The sequence below is a fragment of the Vicia villosa genome, unplaced genomic scaffold, assembly GCF_029867415.1.
Source record: "Vicia villosa cultivar HV-30 ecotype Madison, WI unplaced genomic scaffold, Vvil1.0 ctg.000048F_1_1, whole genome shotgun sequence".
NCBI classification, from domain to species: Eukaryota; Viridiplantae; Streptophyta; class Magnoliopsida; order Fabales; family Fabaceae; genus Vicia; species Vicia villosa.
Window position 1 is genome coordinate 796,251 of NW_026704980.1, and position 26,343 is coordinate 822,593.

The following is a 26,343-nucleotide window of genomic DNA, read 5'->3' on the forward strand; positions in this document are numbered from 1 at the left end:
AATCCAAGTATGTAAAAAAATTCAAACACAAAACCCAATTTCACTACTTACATTTTTTATAAGCAGAAGAAGTTTTCTTAAATGGAGTACATGAATACTTAACCCTAATAAACATTTGTCAATAACTGTACATCAAGGTTCTTAACCAATCAAAAATATATTGGGGCTATATTATCGTCATGCATGTTAACAATGATAAAGAAAAATGATAATCTCTAAACGTTATGATATCATAGAAATGAATACGAATAAATACTAAGAAAAGCTAAATTATTGACAAATATTTAAAGATATATTACTATATTAGAGATTATTATCTTCATTTATAGTTTTTTAAATGATGAATATTTTTATACATATAACTATATTGGCATGTATATATTTTTGAGCTTAGTTCATATAAGTTTAAGATCTAATAAAAGTATATTTATATCTAACCTGTCAATCTCCTCCATCAATGCAAGATTTAAATCATCAGAAAAATTAACATTGGAAGTATCTTGATTTTGTGAGTGATTACTTGCAGAAACCACTAAAGCATTGTTGAAATTGTCATTCCTAGAAAAAGAGTCCAACTCCTAAACAATACGAGAGTATATTTAATGATCAGAAAATTAAACTTTTAAAATAAAGTAATACAAGAACATACATAAAAGTATCATGAAATTTATGAGAATAGGATATTCTTTATGCAAACAATATCAAAAGTTTTTCTAAAATATAATATACAAAAGTTAAAAAATAATATACAGAAATTCTAACCTCATCGTGATTTTGATTTGCATTTTTTGAAGGATCTTTTGCTTTGTCATTCCTTTTCTTATTTTTCTTTTTATTCATATTACTTTCTCTTGTCTCTGCCAAATTAATATAACTAATTTCTCAAAACAATAAACTATAAGTATTTTAAATTACTACAAAGAATTGAAATAGGGACATGAACTTAGAGACTGAGAATAATAAAATTCCCTCTAATTTCGTCACTAAATATTGAAATAGTGACATGAACCTAGAGACTAAAAAATAAAATTGACTCTAATTTCATTGTTAAATATTAAAATAGTAACATGAATTTAGAGACTAAAATAAATAAAAATCATTCTAATTTCTTATAATAATTGACAATAATAATGGCATTTCCTTTATTTATTTATTTAATAATATTGTTACTGTTACAGTGATGAGTTGCCCTAAATGAAGTTCCAAGTCTCTTCCTTTAAGGTACATCTTCCCCTCTTGATTTAATTAAAAAAAAACATTAATGTGATAACTTTCAAAGTGAACATTATGTAATATATAACATACCTTGATTTGAGCCATTAACAAATGATAGTATATTATCAATAGTGGGTTCTTCCTTTAGATTCTGCCCAACCTCAACATCCTAATACACATGGATATATTTAGTGTGATTTGTAAAAGGGATGGGAAGAAATAACATTATATAAAAGATCATATCTTATTTAAATTAATGTATCGTTTTTAGTCCCATAAAATTGAGAAATTTCTACTTTTAATAACAAAAAAATGGTTTTGTCTATATATCGTTACTATTTCTATAATGTTTTTTGTCACTACCAATAATCTTCATTTATTTGAGGGTAAAAAATAATGTTATTAAATATTGACTAATGATATTCAATCACTCTTTTTTTACACATGTGACACCTAATTAATCATATTAAAAAATGGTTTAATCTAACTATTTGATTAATACATTTGGATAATCATGTGATTATCCAAATGTAGTAGGTCTAGGAAACATATGTTTATAAATTTTTGTTATTATTAAATATACATAATATTTCAAGATACGTCAGTTATTAAAACTGTAAAACTGTAATACATGCCTGTAATTTCATCATTTCTTTCTGTTGTTGCAACTTTCTAGCATTTATTTTTTTATGTAGTCGGATATGTGGATAATTAGTCATATGTTTGAGACGCTCTAACTTTTTTTCCTGTAAAAAGATCAAATAAATATCAAGAAGTTGAGTTATAAAATATTAGGGACTAAGAACTTAGCTTTTTATTATCGTCACAAACCTCGGGGAGGTTATTAAGTGTGTGAAATGCTTCACGGATCTCCTTTGGAGTTTTTCTTCTAAATTCTCGACCAAGTGCATTACAAGTTAGATGAAGCAAAGGATAAAGTTCAAGCTTCGCAGTTGCAACTGCTAATTCATGTAGCGTTTGGGCATCAAAGCAAATGAATGTCTTATTAAAATTTTTACGTTCCTACAATAATTGCAATTAAAGAAAAATTAGACTCAATGTAAAGTGTTCTTAATAAAAAAAATTGAATTAGAGTCAAAGAAATGATATTTGTCTCAAATTTTAAATATTGTATTTCCTTGTTTCTATTTTTATTTTAAAATTGAAGTTAAGATAAGATAGATATAAACTATATCACATGAGAAGTGAAATTATACCATACCTTATCAGAATGTCCCTTTATTTGGTGGAATCGACAATAACTAAGGATCAAACCTAATATTTTTGTAGTGACACAAGTTGGAAGAGTTATTGCACAATTTTTGGAACACCCTTTGTGATTTTCATCTATCTCTTGGTAAATCCCAGGAATAAACTCTAGTACTGATTCTTCCACTTGTTGGATAGATCCATCCTTAGTTCTTAGCCACTTGTAAGATTTAATCTGAAAAATATTTTTTTTTAAAAAAAATTATATAAACAAACTAACTAGTTATTAATGCATGCAACAATTTGTACAAGTATGAATGAGAATATATTACTAAACTTCTCTAATCAATGTAGTGTGTAGAAAATATTCACGAATATATATATATATATATATATATATATATATATATATATATATATATATATATATATATATATATATATACTGATTTTAAATGACAAAATAATGTAAAAGAGGAACTTATCTTTTATTTTTATCATTCTCACCTAATACCAAAGGAAATATCCAAATCCCATTTACATAAAACAAATAAACTTTAATAGACAATCTTTATAGAATTAATATTACAGCAATGCTATTTCTACATCTGGTTTTATACACCGTATGCCTTACACCGTAATTTTAAAGTTCATTTTAACTCTAGCACATATTCCAAGACATGTTAAAAATAATAAAAAATAGGAAAAGGTAGACTTGATGGTATATTTATACGGTGTATATGTCATTTTGAGTGTCACTATAGCATTTCTCTTAATATTAGACCATCTCCAATGGTAGTTCCTTCGTTCCTTCTAATAAGTTCTCCACCTAGACATGCCACATCATAGTACCATTGCATTGCAATGCAACTATGAAAAAATTGTGGTACCCAATCAAATTAGTTTATGAGGTAAAGTTGTGGGCCCAATAATAACTTTTTAGAATTATACAATTAAAATAAAAATTATAAAAATTATTTTAAGATGATGTGGCTAGTGGGACCCATAAAAAACCCAAAATATCACTTTACCTCGGGTTTCACCAATCCCATAGCAGCTTTAGACATTTGAAAAGTGAAAGAGCTTTCACAAATTCTCAACTAAGATATTAGATAAGAATAAGAGTGAAAAAAAAAACAAAAAACAATTAAAGTTAAATATTAAAATATTGAAAAAAAGAAAGGAAAATATCAAATCTCAACTAACTTTATTTGTTTTATTTTTTTTTTCTTTTCTAAATCACTCCGCTATACATATCTCTTTTAGTATTAAGGAACAATAAATTTATATACCTTTATGCGTAAGGATTTTAACTTTTGTTTACTATAGATCTATGAAAAATAATGGGAAAGTTATTCCTTGTTGTTAAAACTCACGTAACTCTATTTTCTGACTTTATGGTTTTGCATACCATTAATCCATGAAGAAGAAATTTTTTTAGACTAATTTAAGTCGACTACAAAATATTATCAACTTTAAAAATGAGATTTTTCGATTTCTAATCTCTTCGCCCAGACACATAGTTAAATTGAAAGGTATAAATATTGTATATAAACTACTATTGGTCTCAATTATCAAACAATGTAAGAATACTTTAGCCAATCTAAAACAACTTGCACTGTAATATTAATAAAAAATAATTACATGGATTAAAATAATGCTGTAAATTTCAATATTTTATGACATATTTAAGAAATATTATATATAAACTTAGTAAATGAATAAAAAATAAAACAAAATAAATATTATAACTAATAATACTATATAATAATTAAATTATATACTAAAAAATTATTGTAAGTATTAGTAAACAATTTATTTATTATTTAACTTGATTAAATAAAGCTAAATAAGTTATTATTCAAAATACTCTTCATGTATTAAGTAATTAATAGAAAAACTTTTTGACCGAGTATATTTTATATGGGTTAGGTTCACTGTAAACTAAAATAAATTTAAATATAAAGAATAATTTAAAATAAATTCATGAACATAAAGTTTCAAACATAACAAGTTAATGAATTTTAATGATTAAACATAAATATCGATATTGTTATAGAAAAATTGTTATTATAATTAAAAAAAACACTTAAATAGTAGGTGAAATTGTTATTATAATCAAAAAATATTTTTTAAAACTTTTTACGTAAAATAATAATAAAAAGAAATTAAACAATATTAAAGTATATTTTAATGGTCATTTTATAATTATCTCAAAAGAAGATGTTTAATATATGACAAGGCATTATCATATCCCTTAGGATTAAGATGGCATCTCACTCACAAATTAAATTAAATAGTTTACTAATAAAATTTTAAGCATAAAATATTTATCATGAATTTCTGAAGAAAAACAATGATTTTAGAGAAAAACAATCCAATGATTTTAAGATAGAAAAACTATGTATTTTTAAATGAAACGTCTAAGAAATCAAAATCCAAAGATTTTTAGTTTGCATATGGACAGAAAAAAAAGTGTGAATTAAAAAATAACATTTTCAAATGAAAAACTTCAAGAACGACCAACATGAAATTGAAATTTTCAAAACCAATCGTGTTTTCGAATATATAAAGTGTTTAAAAGTAACCTGGAAAAGCTTAAAGCTTTTCTAGACCTAAACCACTTAATTTCAACACCTTTTATAATTTATAAATTCTTTCACATACCTTTTTACAAAAGACTCGTGGAGATGATTTGCTGTGAAATATGACACCTTTCTTACTTTATAATTTTAAAGGAATGCTGTGAAACATTAATAAGTAGATAAAAAACGTTAGACCTTATCAAAATGAAAAACGAAATAAAAAACACATGAAGAGAATAAAAGAGAAGCTAATCAACCGAAGAAAGGATATAATCTTCTTACTTGAATCAAAATAGAATGAAAAAAATGATAATTTAAACTAACTCAACTATATTTATATAGATACCTAACTATATTTTTAATATTAGTCAAAAAATGATTTTGTATAAAATCTATATTTACAACCAACATAATATTACTAGAAATTAGTTATTTGGATTAAAAAGCAATAAAATTCAATATTTTATGATAAATATAGAAAATATAAAAAATATGAAATATTAACTAAATAAAATATAATACTAAAAATAGATAATATAACTAATTTTGCAGCATAATAATAAAATATATACTAAACAATTCATATAAGTATTAAACGAAACAAAATTAAATATTGTTTAATTTAATTAAAAACTTCAATAAATTGTAAATTCAATGAATATTCATATTATTAATTATATGATATAATATTTTTTGACTGAGTATCTTTATAAGATCAATGTATTTATCTCTTAGAAAAATGTATATTTGAATATATGTGGGTCACTAGGTTAACAGGAAAACAAAATAAAATTAAGTTTGTTTTTTTTTTTCTTCAATGATAGAATTAATCACAAAAGGAACCAACAACAAAAGAAACATTACCTCTTTATACAAGATAGAGGTAAAATATTTCAGAAGTGAAAATTACAGGCCGAAGAAGAAGCATTAACTGACCTAAACCATTTCTAAGAGGCAAGCATTATAACGCTAAAACACTCATCGAAGTTAAAAATGCTACCTCTAAACAAAATAGCGTTTCTCAACACCCACAAGTTCCAAACGAACGCTAGCCAAATAATCCCTACAATTAATCTTCCGTCTACCGCCTTAATTTTATCAAAGTGATCCATATAGTTCCTCAATTCAACATTTGTCAGAATAATGGCATCACCTATCCATTCTCTGACTTTGTTCCAAATCCTGTTAGTGAAAGGACAACATTCAAATAGATGAATGGAGTTTTCCGTAGCATGGAAACAAAACACACAGCAGCAGTCCCCGTCATCTACCAAAACTCCTCTCAACTTCAATTGATCTATAGTAGGTAACCTTCCCAAAATAAGTCTCCAAGCAAAGACTCCCACCTTTGATGGAACATTCATATCCCACATGAAACTCACTCTCCTTTTCTGGTTCTGCTGCAGCCCCACCGTGCCATCCTTTCTTCTTTTAAACTTTGTCACGCAAGCTTTCACAGAAAAACCCCTATCTTCATCCGCTGCCCAATACGAAACGTCTCTGCCATTTTCTTCCATACTGAGTTGTGGTAACTGACCAACACTACTACATTTTTGGCCTACGGCCACGCTAAAATTTTCCACAGCTCAGAAACTGTGGCCACATATATGATTTGACCATGGTTTTAAAAGCGTAGAATTATGTTATAAAATATTGGATCCGGAGTATGAAACTGTGGCCTTTACTTCAATTGCCACAGTTATACAACTGCGGATATTTTAAGCCACAAAGGAAAACTGCGGCCTTATAATTTTGACTAAAAACTATGGCCCAAATCCAAAAAATTAGTCCCCGCCGTTTTTTCCCTCTTTTCTTTTCGTTTCCCTCTTCTTAATTAATTTCTTTTATAATATTTTTTAATTAAAAAAACATTAAAAATATAAATACAAGTTCTCATTTAACCCTAATTTTTCCTCTCCCCCCTCTCATGCCTCAATCGCCGTCTCCATCATCTCATTCTGACTTTTTCTCTTCATCTTGTTCACGACCAAAAGAAAATTCAAACTCTCTCCTTCCTCAAATCGGTTCTCTCTCTCACGATTTTGAATCTTTCTCTTCTCTAAATCCACTTCCTTCAAGTCGGAAGAAGAAGAACTCTGTTATCCACATAGCCGCTGCTGGAAGAACCCTAACCGTGATACCTCAGAAACTGTTGCAGCCATGGTGAAAACCTTTTTTCTCTCTTTGAATTTGCATTGTCGAATCATTCACTCCTTTATTAGATGATTTATTCCGTTAATTTTGCAGGCAGATGTTGAACCCGAGGTCGCCGCACAAGAGAAGAGAGAATACCGAAGAGGACGATGCATACATACTCAAGCGAGGATGCGGCTCTTGAAGGACCTAACTCCGATCTCTTTGTTTATTACTGCAAACACTGCGTTTCCCATGTCCTCATCACTGGTTTGTTCCTTTCTTTTTCTTCTTCAATCCAATCTCTCTTATAATATCCAATTTATTTGATTGCAAAAAAAAAAAAACTAACCTAGAAACTCAAAAGACACACAATTGCAGAAAATGCATAGAAGAAACATTGACAGAGCATACGTATTAGACAAGACCAAACATCTTGCTAGATTCAACATTGTTAAGTGCAAAAATGTAGTTATTTTGTATATATGTTTTGTTGCACTTATCGATACTTTTTGTTAATACCGTTTGAATAATACCACGTTTTATGCATAAATATGTATACTTTGTGAATAGATATATTTTCATACACTTTTATACTTTTTGATAGTTTTCTACTCTTTTTGTAGGTATTCTTGCGTATTTGGAGCATGAGCAATAAAGTGTCGAAGACACGGCTTCAAACGCGCGATTTTGAGCGACGGAATCAATTCATTCGGTGGTTAAGGCTCAAAATGAGGATGATAAAAATCATCAATTGGACTGCCATTTATTCATTATTAGATAGGAAATTGAATAAGCTTTCCAACGCTTCGAACCGGACGCAAATCGGAGTTACGGTTCTCAAGTTACACCATTTTTACTAAAAGCTGTTTTTTCAATTCAGCAGGTTGGGCGTGATGCGCGCTCCTGCGCGCGACGCGCGCTGTACCAGATCCAAAATTGCATAAATAGGCGAAAATCAGATTTTTTAGGTTATGTTTTGGGTATTTTTGAACCCCAACTCATCTAAGGTCATTTTTGGGTAGATTTGGCTTGGAAACACCATTGGAGCTTGCAATCGGATGATCCGGAGTCGAAGCTTCTTTGCTCGTGATTGACACCGTGAAAGATTTGGTTTTCTTCTTCTTCTCTTCTATTTGTATTTCTGTTTTGGTGAGTTTGTATGTAAATACTCTAAACCCATGGATGTTTGTTACTCTTTCTACTAGTTGTATAAAGTTTGCTTTACAAATCTTAATCGGTGTTTCCTTGATCTTTTTGCTTAAATGTTTTGGATTTGTGTTGTTGTAGAAATAGACATCACAAATCTTGATTAGGGGAATATCTGTTAGCTTTTGATTCTAGACATAGGATTGGGGTTAACATCTACATAATATCTGAGTTTAATGTCTCTGTGTTGTTCGATCGATTGAGACATCGTCGAAAGAGCAATATAGTTGAATTCCTGTCGGTGTTGCAGAAATGAACATTGATGTGAGGGATATGTGGTGATTCTGATGAGTATTGTAGATTAAGTACGGCGGAGTGATAAATCTAAGTTTGTGAGGTGTAGTTTAGATTCAAACTAGATAAGCTATTTTCTATCAAGAATGAATTTATTTTATGTTCAAATGTTATATTTTCCTTGTTTACTTAAAACCCATTTTAACCCAAACTCAAGAATTAAGAATCCGTCGAACGGCAGTTCAGTAGCACCAATCTCTGTGGACACGATAAATTCTCGGATAAATATTTCCAAAACTTTTGTTGCTTGCCGCTTTACCGCTCCAACAAACATTCACGAAGCTGGCAACGTTCTGTTAAAGCGAGGGGAAGAAACAATTCCGTATGAATTGTATCGGCCGTGGTCTCTTTGTTTGCTATCGTTCTCAACAGGATTTGGATTCTTCCACTTTTATTTATGTACTTGACAAAGCACTCAGTACTGTTGCTGCTGAAACCAACCCCCATGATGCACCTGTTTCGCCTTGTATTTCGAATCTTGAAGGTGGACTTGTTCAACTTGCTATTGAAGTCGAGGATCGTGCTCACCGCTCTGCTATCACAAGTATAACTAACTAACAACTTTAATGCAAATATGTTTTGTTGCTTGTTTTTGTAATTGGTAAACATATCATGTTAGTTACAAGACTGTTTTTGTTTCAAAGTCTCTAACAGCTTCACATCATTGGATACATCTATTTGAAGTGCTAATGGTTAATTGCTTTCTTACTAAAACCATTATGGATATTTATAATCAACTTTTCTGTGTTAGGAGTAAATGCCGATGATGTCCGAGTCTCTGTTGCTGCTCCTGCTGCACGTGGAGAAGCTAACAATGAACTTTTGGAGTTTATGGGAAAAGTATATATCTCTAGATTCTCTACCCTCTTTCTTAATGACAACAAGATTTCCTACACATGATCATTCTTGAACTCTCTCTTTCCTTAGAATGGCATTTATTAGTTAGTTACCATTGACAACATATGACTAAATTTTTGTTTATATAGGTTTTGGGTTTAAGATTGAGTCAAATGACTCTTCAGAGAGGATGGAATAATAAGTCAAAGCTTCTTGTGGTGAGTTAAATTACTATCAATTATATCACCTTCAAGTAAAGTATATCTTGCATTTGAGCATTTTCTTTCTCAAAGAAACATATATGTTATACTGATCCTTAGACACAATTGATTCCTAATAGACAAGTCATTTGATTAATTTTGACCATTTGACAATCATTTCAGGTGGAGGATTTGACTGCTAGGCAAGTTTATGAGAAACTTTTGGAAGCTGTACAACCTTGATGCTGTTTCTGTGCACATTTCATACTAGGTGTTGTATCTCTTTTTTCAACAAAAACAAGTTTGGGTTTTGAACTTCAGTTGTATTTATTTAATTTTAGCAAGAGACAACCATTAGTGTATTGATGCTGTAACACTGAATTAACATGCTTGTCTTCGATTTGAACTGCTCAAATGAATTCAATTTTGTCTTAGATGTGTGCTTATGTTGACTGGTGACTTGGTAATGAACTCATATGAAGTAGTTATATCTCTGGGCATTTGGTTTTTCATGGGGATTGAATTCAAACAGTCAGATTTCCACTCTTTTTCTGTATTGACATACTATCTTGTGTTGTATATGGCTGAATGTGTTTGAATTGGGATGTTCTGATTTTGAGTGAATGTATGTGTGGGCCTTTTGTGAATGTATGTAGGATCTTTGTCTTGGTTTGCCTTTGAAGTATAAATTTTAATGGATTTGCTAGAGTATTTCCTGATAAGCTTCTATATTGTGATTGCACTTTAATGTAGTAATCATGTATCATGTGGCTGTTTGCTTATATTAAATGTTTTAAGTATTTGGCCAAAGCATAAGTATGAGATTGTGAAACACTTGCAAGCTAGGAAACGCATTTGCAGAATAACCGGTGATGGAGTGAATGATTCATACTTGAGTATTAATAAGAAATGTTTACTGCATACTTGAGTATTAATTGGCGATGCTTGTTCACGGATATACAACTATGCTTCATTGTGTTCTTGCTTCTTTTGTGTTCTTCAGCTCTATCAGAGATGGGTGTGCAAAGAAAGGGATCAGTAGCTCAACAAGTATGTCTTACAAAAACATCAATCAATTTATTATTTATTATTCCTTTATATGATATCTGGGATATGTTTTGAATTTTGATTGATCTATTTGTTAGGTGCATATCACACAAGGTGATTATGAAGGAAGAGCAGTAATCGTCTCATGGGTGACCTCGAATGAACCAGGGTCCAGCCATGTATGTTTTTGTCAATAAATTGCATCAAAGTTATGAACCAATTAAAAATAATTTCTCTAATTATATGAACAAATTGGAAAGAACATAATAATATCAAAGAAAGGAATAAAAGTAAATGCAAAAAAAAATATAAATTATTGACAAATATATAAAGATATATGACTACATTGATGATTAATTTCTCCATTTTTCATACATATAACTATATTATCATGTATCCAGCTTTGAGTTTAATTCTTATAAGTTTAAAAACTAATAGAAGCACATTTATATCTAACCTGTCAATCTCCTCCTTTAATGCAAGATCTAAATCATCGGAAGAACATTCCAACTCCTAAAGAATATCAAAATATATTTAATAATAATAATAATAATATTTAACTATTAATATAAAGCAATGCAAGAACTAACATAGAATTTTCATGAAATTTATGAGAATAAGATATACTCTATGCAAACACTATTAATGATTCTGTAGAAAATAATATGCAAAAGTTCTAACCTCGTTGTAATATTGATTTGCACTTTTTGGATGATCTTTTGCTTTGTCTTTCCCCCTTTTATTCTTCTTTTTATTCCTATTACCTCCTCTTGTATCTGGCCAAATTAATATAACTAATTTCTCAAAATAATATTATTATAAATCACTAAAAAACATTGAAATAGTAACAAAAATTTAGAGACCAAAAAACAAATTCACTCTAATTTTGTCATTAAGTATTGAAAAATGGAAACCTAATAATTATTTTTGTCTCAAATTTCTATGTTATTTCAACATTTTCATATAGTAATTGAAAATAATAATTGCATTGTCTTATTTTATTTATTAAAATGCACACTATTATGGTAATTAGTTGCCCTAAATAAATTAGAAATGTATTCTCAAAGTTTATAGTCTCTTTGAGTTGCCTCTATTTTAAAAAACATTAATATTATAACTAGCAAAGTGTTTGGTATTAACGACATAATATACCTTGATTTGAGCCATTAACAAATGAGAGGATATTATCAATAGATGGTTCTTCCTTGATATCTTGCCCAACCTCAACATCCTAAAACACATGGATATATTTAATGTAATTTGAAAATAAAATAGAAGAAATAACATTATATAAAAGATTATATTATGAACATTATATTTAAATTATGCATTTTTTACTACCTTAAAACAAGAAGATTTCTACATTTAGTAACACAAAAATGGTTTTATCTATGGATCTCTAATATTTCTATAATTTTTTGTCTCTATTATATAATGAAATATTGAGTAATGATATTCAAATACTTATTATTTCTTACACATATAACACATATTAATCACATTTAAGATTATGGTTAATTCATGATTAATTTAATTCAGTCATTATTAATAAATGTAAAATAATAATACATGCCTTGAATTTCTTCTCTTTCATATCTTGCAACTTTCTAGCATTTAACTTTTTATGAAGTCGGATATGTGGATAACTAGTCATATGTTTGAGATGCTCCATTTTTTCTTCCTGTCAAAATACCAATAGTAAATCCAAAAGTTGTTTTGTAAAATACTAAGGGCTAAGAACTTATATTTTGATTATCATCACAAACCTCAGGGAGGTCATTAATATGAAATGTTTCGCGGATTTCCTTGGTAGTTTTTCTTTGAAATTCTCGAGAAATTGCATTACAGGTCAAACGAAGCAAAGGATAAAGTTCAAGGCTCACAGTAGCACATGCCAATTCATGTAGTGTTTGTATTTCCATGCGAAAGAATATCTTGTTAAAAGTTATACGCTCCTACAATAATAGAAATCAAATAAAAATTAGAATCAATGATCATGTGTTCTTATTAGTAAAAAGTGAAGTTCGATAAAAGTTACAGATATGTACAATATATTCCCTGAAAATTTAAACTATTTCATACCTTATTAGAACGCCCATTTACTTGGTGGAATCGATAATAATGAAGTATCAAATTTAAAACTTTAGTAGTGACACATTCTGGGAGAGTTATTGCACAATTTTTTGAAGATCCCTTATGATTGTCAACTATGTCTTGATAAACCACAGGGCTTAACATTATTAATGACTCCTCCACTTGTTGGATAGATCCATCTTTAGTTCTTAGCCAGATATAGGATTTAATCTATAAATTATAAAGAAAAATTTTAATCACAAACTAAATAGCAATCCAAGCATGTAACAACATATAGACGGCTTTATATTGTATTTTAACCTCCAAAATTACACGTTTCTTCAATTATGTGATAAGATTGTATTACCAATTTTTTCTCAATAAATATAGTGTCTAGAAGGTAAAGAATTTTTTTTTAAAAAAGTTTCACTAAAATAGATATTTATACACAAAAATATGAAATAAATTGATTTTCTTAGTATTCTTATCAATTTTCTACTAAAAATATTTTTATTGAAATTTGTTAATATTCTTAGCAATATATGGATTTTCTTGGTATTCTTAAATAAAATTATTCCTAACAATATTTTTCAACAAATCACAATAACTAATTAAAAATCCTATCACCAATTAGATAATCTAATATACAATTTTAAAGAATTTACATGAATAATTTGTTCTAAAAATTTCACACCTCATCATTAAATAGTTATATTCAGTAGGGATGAAAATAGGTTGAATCAAATTAGACTTTATCCAACTTAAGTCTGACATGATAAAAATATTAAAGTCTTTGTCAGGTATATAGTGTCATTGACTTATTTTTAAACTTGAGCCTATATTTTTTTAAAGGATTGGTTGGTCTCTTAACCTACTTAAAAGCATATTTTATTTAATATACGTAAATAAAATTTTCATTAATGTTTATATAAACTAATAAATAAAAGATTAATGATATTAAAAATTTGTTTGCATTGATTTATCTATGCTTATCTAGTAGCATAAGTTTTATGAGACTATTTATTTATGAAAACTTATAAAAAAGAACTTATGACATTGTTTACATAAGTTTTTCAAAATAACTAGGTTTTTTTTTAATGGTCATAGCTTTAACTATTAGATTGAGAAGAATCAATGATCATGATGAAGAGTAAGTCTCGATAACTTACTCTTGGAGTAAGAATATCCCTCCTCATATAATAATATTAATAATAATAAAAGTATTTATATTTATTTAAATAGATCGATTTAATAAGTTTGAAAGGTTTTTTTAATGACATGAAACCTAATATTTTTAACTAAATAAATTTATAAAAAAATTTAATTTTTTTTATTTAAGAAAAAAATAATTGGACCTAAACTTTTGTAGACTAAACCTTAGATCCTTAATATATGGTCTGGTCTATTCTCACCTTAATATACAATATGTAATGTCAAATACAAATCCGTTAAAGTTGTGTGATGTTGTAATTATTGACATTTTGACATCTTATATAAATATCTAAGAAATAAACAGTGTATTATATTGATTTTAATTTATGTGAACACCAAAGGAAATATCCAAACTCCATTCACATAAAACCAATAAACCTCAGTAGATAATAATTATAACAATGATAATAAATATAATTGTAAAAATACCTCAGGTTTCAAAAATTCCATAGCAGCTTTAGACATTGAATAATGATATAGCTTTCAGAAATTCCCAACTAAAAGATAAGACAAGACCAGAGTCGATATAAAAGAAAAAATTCATTAATGTGAAATATTAAAATTAAAATAAGAAATAAAAAATTATCAGCAGAGATGGTTTTCCCGATGAACTCCGGTAATGTATCGGGAAACTCTTATGGCGGAGGTATGGCAGGGATATGATCGGTCACCATTTCTACTTAATTTCGTCATACATTCGGCATAAAATCGCCATTCTTGGTAACACTTTGTGGTTGTTTTTAAGTGTTTTTCTTTAATTCATCTAATTCTAGTTATTTTATGAGCAATGTATTTTTATGGCGTTTTCATTGTCAATTAGGTGCTTTTGATCTCGTTTGGTAATGGTTTCAGGTTAGCTTCAGAGTGATGGAAGATCGCATGGCCAAAAGATGTGAAGAAAGAAGCAAAAAGCAAGGAAAAAGCATATGGGCAGAGGCGGACACGGTCTGACCGTGTCACCTGACACGGCCGTGTCAGGCCTCACGAAGAATGTATCTCCCAGACCAGAAGCGGACACACGGTCTGCCCGTGTCAAGGGACACGGCCGTGTCAGCGGTGCGGGCAGGATTTCTAAATTTGTGGTTTTTCCAATTTTTAAAGTCCGGGGGCAGTTTGGGCATTGTAGCTGAAATCTGAAAACCTAGAGGGATTAAAAGGAGCTTGAGAGACAAGGGGAAGGGGGACTTTTTGATCGTACGAAAGAATTCCAGAAGAGAGCAAGATAGCGTATTCAAGGTTGTGGAAGACGAAGAGATTCAACGGTGGAAGCCATTGAAGATCAGAGTTCTCCTAATCTTTTGTAAATGTCTAAACTTTCTGATTTTGGTTTCTTGAATATTATGAGAGGCTAAACCCCCCAATGCCAGGGGGGTGTCCCTGATTTGAATTGTAATGACTTTTGAATTCCGTATTTCTTTAATCAAGTATTAGTTTTATGCAATTTGATTGTTTAATGTTTTTATGCCTTCTTTGTCGGAAAAACAAAGATTGATCTACGGTTAACAATCTGTAGGACTACGGTTGTTAAGGTTTTTAAACAATTTGATCTAGTAGTTATCACCTAGGACTAGGGATACCGAAAGGTTATTTGAACATTCTTGATTATTTACATCTTTGGTTTACAAACCTTTGTTTCTAAGGACTTAGGCAATAGGATTGCAAACCAAAAGGTTTTCCACTAAGGACTTAGGGAAACACCCTTAAGAACAAATAGTTGCATTCCATGAACTTGTTGAAGAGATCTTTTTACAGAGTCATTATAAGGAAGATCAAACACCTACCCTGGCATTACCTCAAATTACATCTAAAAAGTCAAACTTTAATTTCAGCTTATTTTTATTATTTCTTTTATTTAAATTTACTTATTGCATTATAACAAAACACCTATTTGCTCTTTTGTTTAATTGACTTAAATAACTTGTGTTTCCTACGCAATCCTCGTGATCGATACTTGGGGTAAAACCCATTATAACTACACCGGTGAAAATAGTACACTTGCTATTTTTCCGATCAGGATATCTCTTTCAAATGATAGACCGGTTTCTTTGGTTTCAAAAGGGAAGAAGAAAGTGTCTATTTTACCCTTGGACCCTTTATTAAATAATAGTGAGGTGGAAGTGGTGGGACCCAGGATAGATGACAAAGGGAATAACTTTATAATGAAAGGAGATTGCATGCATGCAGATAGAGATATTTCGGCTGAACACGGTTTGTTGAATTTTGATGATCAATGTAAAAGGCTGAAAAATTCAAAGAAAGTAAGGAAGCAGTTGCGGCAAGTTTTTGAGTTAGGAGATAGAGTGGAGAATTTTATTTACCCAGCAGAGATGGTTTTCCCGATGAACTCCGGTAATGTTTCGGGCAACTCTTATGGCGGAGGTATGGCAGGGATATCTCTTTCAAATGATTCACTCACTCATTCTGATGTCATGAATTGTAATGCTAGACTTATTAAGAGAAATTTAGGTAATTCTTCGGAGGGACTGTGGAAATCTATGAATCATTTAGGTATTTCTAACTCATCCGCTTTTTTCGATCCTATCAAGAAATTGGAGGAGATGGAGTATAGAGGTGACAAAGGGGGAGAAGGCCCTAAGGTGAATTCGAATAGGTTGAAATGATAATTTACTCTCTCAACATTAGAGGTGGAGGTAAGAGAGTGAAGAGGAGGAGAGTTGGTTTCAACATTCAAAAGGGAAGGGCGGACATAGCTTTTATTCAAGAAACTAAATTGAGCGATTTTCACCATAGTTATGCCGAGGAGTTGTGGGGTAATGACTTGGTGGAATGGTCTCATTTGGAGGCGGTAGGGGCGTCGGGGGGAATTCTAACTATGTGGAGGAAAGATTTTTTTAGTTTGCTTTATAGTTTTCGGGGGGAAGGCTTCTTAGGCGTTTGTATGGAAAAAGAAAATAGAAGAATATACTTTGTCAATTTTTATGCCTCTTGTGATCACAAATTGAGAATGGTTTCTTGGAAGAAGTTAGTGGATCTTAAAAGAAGGAGTGTTCCCGGAGCGTGGTGTCTAGGAGGTGATTTCAATATTGTTTCTTATTTGGAAGAGAGAGTTGGGATTTCAAACAAGAATTATAAGAGGGAGATGGAAAGCTTTAATGAGTTCATTGTTGATATGGAGTTGGTAGATCCTCCTACTATAGGAGGAAAGTTTACTTGGTCCAACAAAAGTGGAAGTGCGTTGAGTAGATTGGATAGATTTCTTTTATCCAACTCTTTTATTAATGATTGGAAGGTAGAAGGTCAATCTATAGGCGAAAGAGATGTCTCGGACCATGCTCCCATATGGATCAAAGATAACAAGAGAGATTGGGGACCTAAACCTTTTAGATTCAACAATCTTTGGTTTACTCATGATGATTTCTTTAGTTTTGTGGAGGCGGAGTGGAAGAAGTTAGAGGTGAAGGGTAGAGGGGATTTTTGCTTGGTGGAGAAGTTGAAAGCTATTAAAAGCAAAATCCGTGTTTGGAATAAAGAGATTTTCGGTTGGATTGATCTTAACATAGAAGAAGCGGGGAAAGAAATGCATTTTTTAGATAACAAGTTTGCTCATTTTGCAGGTAATGTTCCGGAGGCGATTGTTATTGAAAGATCGAAGGCGGCTATTGATTTTTGGAACAATCTTAATATTAAGGAAGGTTATCTCCGCCTCAAGTCGAGGCAATTATGGCTATCCGATGGTGATTGTAACTCGCGTTTTTTCCATAATTCCCTTAAAGCTAGAAGAAGGAGGAATGCTTTATGTTCTCTTTCCACTAATAGAGGAGTGTTGGAGAATGCCGTGGAGATTAAAGACTTTGTTCATGATTTCTTTAAGTCCTTTTTTGAAGAAGACATTGAGAGAAGGCCGTCTTTTGGTGATTTGGGTTTAAAGAAGCTTCTAGAGAGGGAGGCGTGTAGTATTGAGCGGCCTTTCTCAGAGGAGGAAGTGAAGTTAGCTATTTGGTCGTGTGACGGTAATAAAAGTGCGGGACCGGATGGTTTCTCTTTGGAGTTCTTTAAGAGGTTTTGGATGGTGATTCGAGAAGATGTGGTGAAGATGTGCAATGACTTTCATAATAAATGTTCTCTTGTGAAATCGACTACGTCATCCTTTCTTGCTTTGATTCCTAAAGTAGTCAATCCTCAATCCTTAGGCGAGTATCGACCCATTTGTTTGGTGGGGAGTATCTACAAAATTATTGCTAAATTGTTGGCGGCTAGATTGAAAGAGGTCATAGGAGGTTTGGTTTCTCCCAATCAAACCGCCTTTGTCCCGGGTAGGAACATGATGGATGGGGTTCTTTTGGTGAATGAAATCGTTGATTGGTCGAAGAGGAAGAAAAGAAGTTGCCTTTTGCTCAAGGTGGATTTCGAAAAAGCTTATGATTCCGTTTCATGGCAATATCTTAGAGAAATTTTGTCTTTGATGGGTTTTGGAGAGAGGTGGATGAGGTGGATGGAAGCTTGCATTTTTAATAACCATATGTCCGTAATGGTTAACGGAAGTGCTACTAAAGAATTTAAGGTGCATAGGGGCTTAAGACAAGGTGATCCTTTGTCTCCTTTTCTTTTTGTTATGGCCATGGAGGGTTTAACGGCTCTCGTGAAAAGGTCGGTTGAGATGGGTAAATTTAAGCCTTATATGTATGGGGAAGGTGAGTTTGTGGATGTTCTCCAATTCGCGGATGACACCATCATCTTAGGAGAAGCTTCTTGTGACAACATATGGAACCTTAAGGTTTTGTTGAGAGGGTTTGAATTGGTGTCCGGTTTGAAGATAAATTTTTCTAAAAGCAACATCTTAGGGGTTAATGTGGGTGATTGGTACATCAATGCCGCAACGAAGTTTCTTGCTTGTAAGAAAGGAATGTTTCCTTTCAAATTTTTAGGAATCATGGTGGGGGAGAGTCCGAGGAAAAAGAAAGTGTGGATGGAAGTTGTTAATAAAATAAAAGGGCGTCTTGCTTCGTGGAAGGGAAGGAACATTTCCATGGGAGGTAGGCTCACTCTTATTAATTCGGTTTTGAATTCAATTCCCATTTTTAACCTTTCCTTCTTCAAAGTTCCGGGAAACATTGCCAAAGAGATTAGAAGGATACAAAGTGAATTTCTATGGAGAGGTAATTTTGAGAAAAGGAGCATTCATTGGGTGAGGTGGGATGTTGTTTGTAGGCCTAAGGAGAAAGGGGGATTGGGGGTTAGAGATGTGAATGAGGTTAATAAAGCTTTACTTTTGAAGTGGAAGTGGAGAATATTAAACGATGATAAGGCTATATGGAGTAAGTTTCTTAAAGTGAGGTATGTTAGCCTAAAGTTAAAGATGCAAGATTCTAGTGGAGAATTGAGTAGTAGTGACGACTCGATTTGGTGGAGGGATTTGAGCAAGATTAATTTAATAGATGATCACGTGGAGTACGGTTTTACCGGGTGTTTCAAAAGTAATTGCATGAATGGGAAGGATACGCTTTTTTGGCATACCTTGTGGGTGGGAGACAAACCCCTTCGTGCTTCTTTCCCGGATTTGTATGATTTATCTCACAAGAAATTTTGTGCGGTAGCGGATATTTTGAGTTGGGTTGATGGAAGACATGTGTGGGATGTTCAAGCTTTATTTTTCCGGGAAGAAGGTAGTGTTTCGGTTGTGGGGGCAGCAGCGGTTTCTTCGCCGAGTTGGCACCGGTTTTGTGAACTTATGGATGGTTTCACTCCGAGCGAAGTGGCGAGTGACACTTACGATTGGTTCATTAATTCGAATAAGGATTTTTCGGTAGCGGGCATTTCGGGGATTATTAATGAATCTAAATCCGTAGCTTGGGAGTTTCATGTGATTCGTTCTTTGAAAGTTATGTGGAGCATTCCTTTACCGCCAAAGATTAAGATGTTCTCTTGGAGATTTTTCGTCGAGCGCCTCCCGATTAAAGACCTTTTATTATTAAGAGGAGTTTCTAATTTGGCTAATCCGGATTGTGTGTTTTGTGGTGATCATGTTGAAACTTCTTTTCATCTCTTTTTTCATTGTCAAATGGCGAAAGAGATTTGGAATCATATGTTTGAATGGCTTGGCATACCGGAGGCGATCACCTTGGCGGAGTTTCTTGATTTTGGTGTTTTGCAAGAAAAGGTGAAGAACATTAGTAGAAAGGCTAGGATCATTGTGGTTTGGTTTTCTACGATTTGGTGTCTTTGGATCATGCGGAATGGAATTATTTTCGACGGGAAGGTTTTTTGTTTCGATGTCGTTTGTTCTAATATTATTTTTCTTTCTTGGAGATGGTTATCTAGCGGATATTCTAAGTTTAGATCCAATTACTACGATTGGTTTAAACTTCCTTTATCCGATGCAACCACTCTTTAGAGTTCTCTGTTTGTAAGGGTTGCACCCCTAGTGCGAGCTTTATCAATCAATTGCCTATTAAAAAAAAATATTATTATTATTATTTTGTGTTTTACAAACTCCCATCACCATATGTAATTCTATTTGAGGTATTACCTGACAATAAATTTATACACGTTGCTGGTAAAACACATATAACTCTATTTTCCGATTTTATGGTTTTGAATACCACCGATCTATTATGAAGGGAATAAATTAATTTTTATTAATCATAAAAATTCAAATAGAATGTATATTTATTTCCAAGATAATATTAATAATATTATTATAAAAAATGTTTACTTAGATTAAAAAGTTGTAAAGTTTATTATTTTATGATAACTTTATAAAATGTTGTCTAAAAATAATAAGTAAATAAATAATTTCTAATAATAAATACTATTAATAATACTATATAATTAAAAATAATGAAATAAATAACTCATAAGTTTTAGTCAAAAAGTTAAATAATAATGAATTAAATTCAAAAAATAAAGGAATAAGTTGAAAATTTCTTTATTTTTATAATTAAATAATAAAATCATTTTTTATCTTAGCCTAGTGGTTTGACTGTACAATTTATGTGGTCAACATCTTTCTCTTTAACCATAAATGCATATTTGATTATGTATTGGTGACTAGGTTAATATCAAAATAAAATTAAAATATATAAATGAATTAAGTTTTTTTATTAAAATATCAAAAAGTTAATAATAAGTAAGTTTTTTTTATCTATAATAGAATATAAAAGTTTTTAAAGGTCAAAGTAAATTTATTACAACATTAACTATAAAGATCAATTTAAAAGATATTCATGAACAAGAAAAAATAAATAATTGAATAATAATGATTTTTTTTTGACAGAATTGAATAATAATGATTTAACATCTAGAAATAGTGATATTGTTTTTAAATAATATTGATATTAATATGGAATAATATTTAAATTGATTTTTAACATATATCCATGTTGACCAAACAAATTCCATATTTGAATATAATCACAAAAATGATTTTTTTTTTAAACCTTTTTCTCAAAACAAAATGACATTGAAACTACGAAAAAAAATCAAAGCTTTTGTAAATTATATTGTAAGTTCATTTTACACCTTTCTCAAAGGAATTCAAACTATGTCCCTCAAAATTATTATGGCCTTCATCACTGAAATAATTCTCATTAACAAAATAAAATCACTTTTTTAGCATGAACACTTTAATTAAGCTTGAAATATTTTCACATGAATTTCTTAAGAAAAGCCTTATTTCATAGAAAAATAATCAATTGATTTTATGCTATAAAATCTATATGTTTTTAAATGTAACTAGTGAGAAAATAAAAGGTAGAGATATTTAGTTCACATATAAATGAAAAACAATATATTCAAAAACACATCAAAGAAATTTCAAAAACAACAAACAAAGTTTCAAGATTTTCAAGATCAACCTGTTCTCGAACATATAAAATGATTGAAAATAACTACGCTTAAAGTTTTTATGAAGCTTTCCTACACTCCAACTACGTTACTCTAGCACCATTTATAATGTAAGAATTGCGACATACCTTTGTTAAGACTTGTTTTGATGATTTGTTTGTAGATCTGCAAAAATATGACACCTTTCTTGTCTTCTAGTTTCTAAGAAATGTTGTGAAACAACAAGAAATTGATAATATAATTAAAAAAAAAAAAGTTAGACCCTGTTATGAAGGTGAGAAATACCTGAATAGAATAAAAGAGAAATCAATGAGTGGAGAAAAGAGAGTAATCTTCTTGCCTGGAGGGAAGAATCTAACTAGAATAAAGAGAAAAAACCTTCTAGCCCACCTCTGGTGAAAAACCCAAACTACCCCTGACTTCGGAAATGCATCTCCGAAATGCAAGAAAAAGGTGTTTTCGGAGATGCATCTCCGAAAGCGCATTTTTTTTTGAAAAAATTGTCTTATTTCGGAAGTTCATTTCTGAAAACAGCATTTCGGAAGTTCATTTCCGAAATACTGAGCGTTTTGCAGATTAAGCAAAACAGCCCCCCTCCCCCATTCATTTACCCTAATCTTCTTCCAAACTCATCCTCTTTCAAAATTTTTGCAACAAGCAAGTGTGAAGTCAAATAGATTGCCAAAGTCTTCTTCCAATCTCAACCTAAATAATCTCAAACACTAATTGGTAAGTTTATCATTTTATTTCAATTTTTAGATCCATTATTCATTTCTCTATTAGGGTGTTTAGAAATTGAAAAAATCTCATTAAGATAGGTTGGTACTGTTATTAGGTTGTTTAGTAGGCATAAAAGTAGTTTTGATTTAGGATTTTGGGGTCTGCCATTGGAGGTTGCAGAGAACTTCTGCGCAGGGGTGTTTCGGAAGTTCATTTCCGAAAACACCTTCATTCCCAGTTTCGGAAATGAACTTCCGAAGTGTATCAGAATTTCAATTTTTTTAGTTTTTTCTGTTGTCTCACATATTAATCGATTTCAATTGTTTTCAGGAACATGTCAGGCAACCAACCAGCACGCATCAGACAGGGTAGAGAGACCCAGACTGCGTCGGCTAGACGCGAGCGGGCGGCAGCGCAGCTGGCGTCGACACAGGGACGGGGGCAGGGCCGGGGACGACGTGTGCGAGTTCCCGTGGAGATGGACGAGGGTACCTCTACATCTGGATCGAGGAGTCGGCTGGCTCGGGTATCTTCTTCCCGCCAGCGAGAGGAGGAGGAGGGGGAGGAGGAGGAGGAGGTGGCAGTGCCATACCATGAGGCGAAGGGGGTACCGGATGTTGACCCTCCACTCGGGGAGGAGGATGAGCAGGAGGACAGCTACCCGGGAGGGCCCATTGACACTTCAGTGCTGATATCCTACCGCGATCACGTCGCTCGACGAATCTGGGAGGAAGAGGTATTTTTTATAATTTGCCCGACTACATTATTTAACCGTTTATAATTTAGACGTTTATTCAATATTTTATTAACCGTCTATTTAACATACTTTTTTATTTGTTTTTTTGTAACAGGAGAGAGAGCCGTTGAAAATGGTGAACCATGCCCGAAAGATTTTCAGTCTGTTTAAACCGACTGCCGAGTGGTTTAACGACGCTGTGAGATGTTCAGGGCTCAGTGGGCTCTGCATGACGGGGTACACCACCATCAGCCACGGCATGCAGGGGGCTTTTGTGGAGCGGTGGCACAAGGAGACGTCTTCTTTCCACTTGCCGGTTGGGGAGATGACGATCACCTTGCATGATGTGCAGTGTCTTCTCCACCTGCCGGTCAGGGGGCCACTGTTGACCCACTCCCGGATCCAGAGGGTCATAGCCACTGAGTGGATGGTGCTCTATTTGGGTATGGAGCCCGAAGTTGCTGACTTTGAGTGCGCCACGACATCTGGGCCTCATATCCGGTTCACCACACTGAGCCGCTATTTCGAGCACCACCTGGACGCGGCGGCCGATGCCGAGGAGGCGGGTGACGAGCTATTTACACAGTATCACCGTGGCTGCGCTCTCCGGTGCTGGTACATGCATGTGGTAGGCGTTGCAGTCTTTGTGGACAAGAGTACAAGGTACGTCGACGTGACCTACCTCCGCTACTTTATGGACCTGACTACCATTCACCAGTGGAACTGGGGGACAACTACTCTGGCATATCTATACCAGAAGTTGAATGAGGCTTCCAATTGGAGGACGAGGCAATTGACCGGATCCTGCACACTACTTACGGTACATTTCATTTTAATTGTTTCGTATTTATTTATGTTTCGTATTTACTTATGTTTGATATTTATTTATGTTTCGTATTTATTTATGTTTCGTATTTACTTACGGTACGTTACATTATCGTGTTTGTGTTTCAGAGCTGGATCATCTCCTACTTCTCCCGCATCCACGGCTTCCACATCGATCCTGCGTACGTTGACGCCATGCCTAGGGCCGCCAGATACGTTCTCCAGAGGGGGAACAATGCGGTGGGACCATACCGTGGGTACTTGGACCGCACGATGCACGATGACGTCACCTGGAGGCCGTTCAACGACTACACTCAGATTGTCCCCTTTGACGGCATATCTCTATATTCTGGCTGGTTGGCATGCGGGACTACCATCATGGTCCGGTATCTCCCTGAGCGGTGCATGCGGCAATTCGGATTTGTGCAGATGATACCCAGGTCACCCTTTGAGGCTGCTCCCGACACAGTGACCAGAGTGCAGCTCACTGCCATGTTTGAGGATTGGGAGCATCATGTGGTACCGGAGGAGTATCGTCGCATGCGGGTCACCCAGGACTGGCACAGTGTGGAGGGGTACGTCACATGGTTCTATCGGGTGTCACATCCTCTGCTGACACCCGACGCTCCCGACGCTCCTAGGCCAGCACACGAGGAGATCCTGGAGAACCAGCAGGTCGAGGATGACCACGCCATTGATCTCCTGCCGATCTGCCAGTGGATAGAGATGCTTGGGCGGGACGCGTTGGATCGAGGTGTCGTTCATCAGGGCGGTCCAGAGGCAGTCGCCGTGATGGAGATGATCGTCACTGATGCGGGCCGTGCAGCGGCATACAGGCGGCAGAGGAGGGCCCAGGGTGAGAGGGTTAGGCATACTCAGTAGTGGTCGGGTTTATTTTTTTTTTTGTTTTCGGATTGTATCTTTCGTACACTATTATTATTTGGATTTGGATCGGATCGGTTTGTATATATCACTATTCTTATCATATTAGTATATTAGTATTTTCTGTTTATACATCGCTTATTTTATTTGCCGTCTTTCTTTAATTAAAAATACGAGGCTGTTTCCAAAATCATAAAAAAAAACACAGTTTCTGCATAATTCGGAAGTTCATTTCCGAAACCCCCCAAAATCTGAAAAAAGGTATTTTCGGAAGTTCATCTCCGAAAACACCCCCCATTTGGTGTTTTCGAAGATAAACTTCCGAAGTCTGAGAAAATTTAAAAAAAAAGTACTTCGGAAGTTCATTTCCGAAGCAGGGGTAAACTGGGGTTTTCGCTGGGGGTGACCCCATAGGGAGGTGGGTAAAGAAAAAACCAAATAAAAAGACAACAAAATTTATGTTTTTAAAATTCGAAAAAATTATGAAATTAGTTTGAATAGCTATGTTGGGTTTTATATATATATATATATATATATATATATATATATATATATATATATATATATATATATATATATATATATATATATATATATATATATATATATATAAAACCATTTTGTTTAAAAAAAAAAATTGTTCTGTCATCTCTTAATTATACTTGGCACCTCATTGCAATGCTTTTATTAAATTATTCTTGTATATTAAAAATTATTTCACATTTTTACTGTAACATTTTAAATTTTTCAAAAGTTTTGCTATTTATCGAAGATTTCAAATTAACTATTGAGTTTTTACAACTTTTTTTATACTGGCAATTTACGTTTATATTGGTTTTTTTGTAAAAAAAAAATGTATTTTTATCTATATTTTTAAAATCTCCAGTAAATACTCATTTTTCTTGTGCATTTTTATCAAATATTTTAAGATTTTTGATTAAATCACATATAATTTTACCGATGATTATGAAAAATCCGGTAAAAATGCGTACAAGCATACTGAATATTTCAAAAATAATTGATAGAAGAAATTGTTGGGATGATAATCGGATTTTTTTTGGAAAATCCGGGAAAGTCATGTTGATTTTTTTAGATTTTTAAAAAGTTCGATAGTTTACTTTGTCTTTGTTTTTTTTAGTGAGGGTCATTGGACGAGACGACAAGGTTGCTTTAAGACAAACTAAACAAGTTGAAAGAGCAGTTGCAGAGAGCTTTCGTGCGGGGATAAATGGTGTCTAGGATTTGCGTATCTGGACGGTAGAGTAGTTTCGATCAATTCTCACAGGAGGAGGTTGTCAGAGCAATTATGTGAATCCTAAACTATCCACCGTAAATAAGGTAAAGCATATGGATGGGCCGGAGA

The 26,343-nt window shown here is 32.5% G+C and overlaps 2 protein-coding genes and 1 pseudogene across 2 annotated transcripts; 1 reads left to right on the top strand and 2 right to left on the bottom strand.

The window, feature by feature from the left end:
- Positions 1-395: 395 nt before the first annotated feature.
- LOC131623079 (SKP1-like protein 21) lies at positions 396-6,526 on the bottom strand. Its single transcript, XM_058894105.1, has 8 exons — positions 6,281-6,526; positions 3,456-3,524; positions 2,438-2,659; positions 2,047-2,238; positions 1,851-1,961; positions 1,306-1,384; positions 763-857; positions 396-578 (listed from the first exon to the last, which is right to left on the bottom strand). Exons 1-8 carry the CDS (start codon positions 6,524-6,526, stop codon positions 396-398), a joined length of 1,197 nt encoding a protein of 398 aa, XP_058750088.1.
- Positions 6,527-6,936: 410 nt separating this feature from the next.
- On the top strand, positions 6,937-10,052 carry LOC131623080 (UPF0235 protein At5g63440-like; annotated as a pseudogene).
- Positions 10,053-11,110: 1,058 nt separating this feature from the next.
- LOC131623082 (SKP1-like protein 21) lies at positions 11,111-14,479 on the bottom strand. Its single transcript, XM_058894106.1, has 7 exons — positions 14,444-14,479; positions 12,812-13,033; positions 12,496-12,684; positions 12,303-12,410; positions 11,882-11,960; positions 11,411-11,505; positions 11,111-11,242 (listed from the first exon to the last, which is right to left on the bottom strand). Exons 1-7 carry the CDS (start codon positions 14,477-14,479, stop codon positions 11,111-11,113), a joined length of 861 nt encoding a protein of 286 aa, XP_058750089.1.
- Positions 14,480-26,343: the final 11,864 nt, after the last annotated feature.

Bases quoted from the DNA above. Each gene is read 5' to 3' on its own strand.
- LOC131623079 (XM_058894105.1), bottom strand. From the start codon at position 6,526: ATGGAAGAAAATGGCAGAGACGTTTCGTATTGGGCAGCGGATGAAGAT. The intron at 2,660-3,455 runs GTAAAGTGATAT...AATATTTTTCAG, and splicing joins TGGGATTGGTGAAACCCGAG to ATTAAATCTTACAAGTGGCT. The intron at 2,239-2,437 runs GTATGGTATAAT...CAATTATTGTAG, and splicing joins TAAAGGGACATTCTGATAAG to GAACGTAAAAATTTTAATAA.
- LOC131623082 (XM_058894106.1), bottom strand. From the start codon at position 14,479: ATGTCTAAAGCTGCTATGGAATTTTTGAAACCTGAG. The intron at 13,034-14,443 runs GTATTTTTACAA...TATAATTTATAG, and splicing joins TGGAATTTTTGAAACCTGAG to ATTAAATCCTATATCTGGCT. The intron at 12,411-12,495 runs GTTTGTGATGAT...GTATTTTGACAG, and splicing joins ATATTAATGACCTCCCTGAG to GAAGAAAAAATGGAGCATCT.